General features: G+C 40.2%; 1 protein-coding gene across 1 annotated transcript in view; it reads right to left on the bottom strand.

Moving 5' to 3' along the window:
• Window positions 1-2,815, bottom strand: part of ADCY8 (adenylate cyclase 8) — a gene marked incomplete at its 5' end in the record, with an annotated part of 62,062 nt that extends 59,247 nt beyond the window's left edge. Inside the window, one exon of the mRNA XM_029086194.1 lies at window positions 2,688-2,815. Coding sequence (XP_028942027.1) covers window positions 2,688-2,815 — 128 coding nt within the window. The remainder of the gene's footprint in view (window positions 1-2,687) is intronic.
• Window positions 2,816-6,124: the final 3,309 nt, after the last annotated feature.

The raw sequence follows: 6,124 nt of genomic DNA, 5'->3' as shown, positions 1-6,124 counted from the left end.
TCCAGTTCTGGGCTCCCCAGTTCAAGAAGGACAGGGATGTTCTGGAGAGAGTCCAGCGGAGGGCCACAAAGATGATGAGGGACCTGGAACATCTGCCTTACAACGAGAGGCTGAGAGAGCTGGGACTCTTCAGCCTGGAGAAGAGAAGACTGAGAGGGGATCTTATCAATGTCTATAAATATCTGAAATGTGGGGGTCAAATGGATGGGACTGGGCTCTTTTTGGTGGTGCCTGGTGATAGGACAAGGGGCAATGGGCAAAAACTGGAACACTGGAAGTTCCATACAAACTTAAGGAAAAATTTCTTTACTGTGAGGGTGACAGAGCACTGAAATAGGATGCCCAGAGGGGTTGTGTAGTCTCCATCTCTGGAGATGTTCAAAACCTGCCTGGACACTTTCCTGTGCAATCTGTTGTAGGGAACCTGCTTCGGCCGGGGGGTTGGACGAGATGATCACCTGAGGTCCCTTCCAACCCCTATGATTCTGTGATTCTGTGATTTGTAATATCCTATGAAAGGACTGGTCCTCCCTGAGGACTATACAAACACATATTAAGGTAAATAATGGAAGGCTCCTATACTCTGAAAAAAAAAAAAAAAAGCCCAGGGAAAAAAAATCCAGCTCACTGAATGGCCAGAAATTGAGATACTGAGATTATCAGACAAACCGGAAGCAATCTGAACTGAATTAGCCTGGCATGATCAAAGTGCTAATGAACTTTGGTTTCTCAGCTCCCACTGAATTTATTTGTCATTCAAAATAGTAAGACTACAGTACCATTTCTACTGGATTACTGCCTTTGAGACCCAGGTCATAAAAGGGCAATGAGGTGTTAGAGTGTAAGGAGACTCAGAGAAATTTACTAACTAATCTTTACTAAAGAAAAATGATTTACAATGGGTTTGCTGCAGATGGTATTGTCAAGCAAAGGCAGATAAATTGATATGTGTCTCCAAGAATTTTTAACAATGCTAGTAGCTTTTTTCATCTGTGTATGTTCTCTAATTCGTGTTTCACTTTTACTGTGGGGATTCCAGAAGCAAAATATTGATTACTTTGTGCAACATTTAGTCTGTGATAATTGAATCCAATTGTCTTAGAGATCATTGTTGCATAATCATTATTCAGTTACAATTTCCATTAATTAATTTTTGTCAAATTCTTTCTCTATTAAGATCTCAGTAATGTAGCTGCAGTACACATTAATTGTCTGATGTACTTAATGAGACACACTCAGACTAAAGGATGAAAGCAGTCTGGAAAAGAAGCAGACAAAGAGGTTGGACGGCAAAACATCAATGGAAAAAGCAGAGAGCTTGGGTTAGGCAACACTTTTAAGGAAGACAGCAACAGAAGAAGGATTTGGAGAAGGGGAACTCGGCAGCATTGATATAGAGGATAAAAAAGATGGAGAAAACCTCTCTTGGAGCATTAGAGGTTGGCCACTGACACAGTAAATCATTGGATAAACTGTACATGAACTGCTGAAATACTGTTATTATTAATCTTGATTGCACCAAAATCATCAAATCACAGAATGGTTTAGATGAGAAGGAACCTTAAAGATCTCCATTTCCAACCCCCTGCCAGCAACTAGACCAGGTTGCTTAAAGCCTCATCCAACCTGGCCTTAAGCACTTCCAGGGAGGGTACATCCAGAGTTTCTCTGGGCAACCTGTTCCAGTGTCTGACCACCCTCACAGGAAAGAATTTATTCCTAATATCTAATCTAAATATACCCTCTTCCAGTATAAAGCCATTGCTCCTTGTTCTGTCACTACCTGCCCTTGCACAAAGTCACTCCCCAGCCTTCCTGTAGACCCTTCAGGTACTGGAAGGCCACTATAAAGTCTCCCTGGATCCTTCTATTCTCTATGCTGAACAGCCCACTCTTTCAGCCTGTCCTCATAGTAGAGGTGCTCCAGCCCTCATATCATCCTCATGGCCTCCTCTGGACTCTCTCCAGGAGGTCCATGTCCTTCTTATGTTGGAGGACCCAGAACTGGATGCAATACTTCAGGTGTGCAGAATCCCCTCCCTCGACCTGCTGGCCACACTTCTCTTGATGCAGCCCAGGATACACTTGGCCTTCTGGATGCATATATATACAATAATCTATCAGCAACATAATTATGTTTATGTGATGGGAATACCTTCCTTAATTAAAACACTTCCAACCCTTGTGAAGTTAAGCATCAACCTAATTTAACAAGTAAAATTTGCTCATCTGGCAAATCTTAGTGCTTATGAGTTTGTCTATGAGCTAGTTTCCAAGCTAAAGTATTGCCACAGTTGTCTACTTAGTGTTTATATTGCTGCTTTATTTTATTAAAGGGATTATTGGAAGCAATTCAGTCTCTTCCTCATCAACCTACTCTTAAAAATGACAGCAATACAAAGGGAGAACTGTTAAGATCCGTGAAACCTGTCACTCACAACGCACACACAGCTGTCACGTTACATGATCTGAAACAGCACAAGTCAATAAAATGCATTTAGTATCTGTTCCCACATATTACATGGATGGAAAAAGTCCTGCTCTTTTCACAGTGATAATCCTGAGGTACCTGAACCACCATAAGAATAACTTGTCTAGTAATAGCATTCTTAGATAAGAAGTTCAGTTAAGAAACAGCGAAACAAGAAGAAGAAGGGAAAAAAAAAAAAAAAAAAAAAAAGCATTACCTGATAGTTTTGATCATGCTGAGCCCCATCTCAACACAGCAGTGTGCATGGTCCTGACGAGGTTCTGGAAGCCCTGACACACAATAGTAGCAGTCCCCCAGGATCTTTATTCTGAGACAATGATGTTCCTACATGTAAATGAATCAAAGAGAAAGGAAAGATTTGCAGTCATGTTTTCATAATTTTAAGATGAATGCGAAAGTGGTTGAAAAAAGGACTGAAAAAAAAAAAATTAAAAACTTGTTGCTAGATGTTTCCTGCCTGTTATTACTACGATCTTGTTTTATTTCACTTTTGAAATAAAGTACCTTTACATTTTCAGTAAAAAAGTATATAGTGATTTCTGTGTTATGCTACTCAGAGGTGTCCTTGCTGATGATGAGAAAGGTTTCATCACAGGCAGGCTGGAAGCTAGGCCAAGGATTCAGAAATGCCAGCTGAGAAAATTAATAACCCATTTTAGAGTTTATTTCTCCGGGGCATTCCTTCTGCCCCCTTTTTACACTGGAAATAAATTAAAAACCTCTTTCCTCCCATTGATAATCCCTTCCCAACTAAAGTTTCCACTGTCACACTGAAGCTTTCCCAGCACCTATAGGAGCCGGTCAAGTACCTGCAAGCCAAAAATATAAAAGAAAGTGTCTTGCATTAGGGTTGTGCTATGAAGAAATGGCATTTCTTTGGCATCCAGCCAGAGACGTTCTTTACCCTAGGAACAAGTACTGAAGTTTATTACTTACATATTAACAGTATTTTTATAGACTGAAATAACATATCACTGAGTAATTGGGTGATTATTTAAGAAGATCATTTTCTAGTGAGCAGAAATACCCGAGTTGCCAAAACTTTTGCAGTTCCTAGGCAAGAAAAGAGCCCAGGATTAACTCTAAGCTTGTCCAAAGTATTCTGCTAGCTTGGCACTCCCAGGAGACAATCAATGCACAGGAACAGAGACCACAATAATTTGAAGACTGAGATGCAAGTCTGGAGGCAGGCAGTATTATAAGTCGAGTCAGGGAAGTGTTTTTATGATGGAGAATCATTGAAATAGTAAGTGAAGTATTAGCACTCAGCCAGCAAAGGCTGTGATGACAGCATATTAAAATGGAGACCAGTCATTACTGGGGAGTAGGATAATGATTTTTAAAATTGGTTCATTAGATGATAGCAAAATTTGGCCTGGGATATTGATTTCCATTTTTCTCTTCTAATTCTTTCTGGTAACCTGTGGTGGAGGCCACACTAATCAAAGGAGTGGGGATACTCTACACCCACTGGGGAAGAGACAATCAAGTACTGGCCTAATGAATGGGACTCCAGGTTATTAGGTAAGATTTTGCTTAGGAAGAATGAAGCTTTGTAGTCAACATCAGACAAGTCTTTACAAATCCCTAGGGAGGGACTTTTTACAAAGGCAGGTAGTGACAGAAGAAGGGGCTGTGGCTTTACACTGGAAGAGGGTAGGTTTAGATTAGATATTAGGTAGAATTTCTCTATTGTGAGGGAAGTGAGACATTGGAACAAGTTGCCCGGAGGAGTTGTGGTTGCCCTCTGCCTGGAAATGTTCAAGGCCAGGTTGGATGAGGCTTTGAGCAACCTGATCTAGTGGAAGGTGTCCCTGCTGATGGAAGGGGTGGAAATGGATGACCTTTAAGGTCCCTTCCAACCCTAACCATTCTATGATTCTATGAAATCCTAGAGTGGCAAAGGGAACCTGCATCCAAATCTTTTGCAGAAGTCAGCTGAAGCTTTAAGCATGTTAGCGAGGGTAAAATCTTCTCTGGGCACAGGGCCAAAGTAAGCTGTTTCACCCTGAAATCTCCTTAAACCATCAGTAGGAGCCGACTGTGTTTGAAGCTTTGGATAAGTCTCCAGCTAATACCATTGCTGGCTTTCAGAGTGCTAAGCCTAGATGGACAAGCTTCACAAGGAAATTCAAGACTAAAGATAGGCTTCTAAAATGTCAAAATTCATATGTACCTCTCATCTTTCCTTGTCCCCTTCTCTTCAATCACTCTGCAGACCCACACAAGCAAATATTGGGTATTTTTAATATGGTTGCAACTGAAATAGTACATTCAAAAATCTACCAAAATATTCCTTTTTTACGTGTTTCCCCCTCAAGGGAAAGAATGAGACATTTGGTTTTGCTGCACTCTTGACCTAATGTTTTTCTTAATAGCGTGAGGCTAAGAAACATTAAAGTTAATTAACAAGTAGCAAGGACTCAATTGTATAAATCAGTGCATGTTAAACCATTAGCGGGCTTCCTTAAGCTTCTTTCTGTGTTCCCTGGCTAGACAAAATGTAAAGAGATAAAGATATTATTAAACACTGATTCTAAAGTTCTTTGGCTTTTTTGATAATGTTCAATTGATTCATATTTTAATTACTATTTGCTTTTGCATCTACAAAGCCAAAGAAACATTTATAACATCATATCAATTTGACTGAGGTGAAGTAATAGGAAGCACTTAAGATTCACTCAGACCCACTACAAATACATTACAACTGATAACCTCGTAGTATAAAATAGAAAAAAAAAAGGGAAAACCAGTCAATTTACAGGAAAAAAGAAAGACAAGCCTCAAGTAGTATAATATTTTAGTATTATAAATACATTTTTACACACAACATCTATCATGCAGTCTTGCAATTGTAGTACCTTCCTATCTGATGATGTGGGAACCCCCTATTAGTTAAGTATCTGATTCAACACAGTTACAGAAGGTGGTGTGCAACAGGGCAGGGGGGAACCTCAGCTGTTTGGTTCCTGATGACTCTTTTAAACAGGCTGAAGTGCTAATTTAATCAAAGGCAGATGAGACTTCTATCACCTGGTTGCATGTCTCCTCATTTGCTGGAAATCAGAACAAGGCAGAACACTTCAAAAAGATGTGATTTTTTATAAGAATAAGGAAGAAGAGTCTTAATGTGTAACAAGACCTTCTAATGAGAGTTTGATGTCTGCAAATGTGAGTACATGTGTGTGACAGAGGAAATCAGTTCAGCTGCACACGAATATATGTTTTTTCTTGTCATGATATATCATCACTACACTCATTTGCCAAAGTTCAGAAAGTTGTCTACGGAGTGAGATACCCAAATGGAGATGACTATATATAGGCTTCCATATGCCAGCCAGCAGTCAAAGCTACCATTACAGTCAAAGGAGAGATGGGCAAGGCAGTCAGGGAAGCCTAGGGACCGATTCAACTCACAGCTAAAGCAGTTGGCTGGGTTTCAGTTCAATTCTCTCCACATAAGCTTATGGTGCATCAGTAAGACCCCTGGGTATGTGAGGCACCTACAAAGGACTAACAGACGTGACATAAGAGGTATGTCCCACAAGAGCTGTGGAAGGGCCAGGCAGGGTGTCTGTATTGGCACAAGAAGCCACAAGGTGCACTTAGAATCATAGAATCATAGAATAGATT

The sequence above is a fragment of the Antrostomus carolinensis genome, unplaced genomic scaffold (assembly GCF_000700745.2).
Source record: "Antrostomus carolinensis isolate BGI_N321 unplaced genomic scaffold, ASM70074v2 scaffold3740, whole genome shotgun sequence".
Lineage (NCBI taxonomy): Eukaryota > Metazoa > Chordata > Aves > Caprimulgiformes > Caprimulgidae > Antrostomus > Antrostomus carolinensis.
This window is presented reverse-complemented; position numbering and strand designations above follow the sequence as displayed.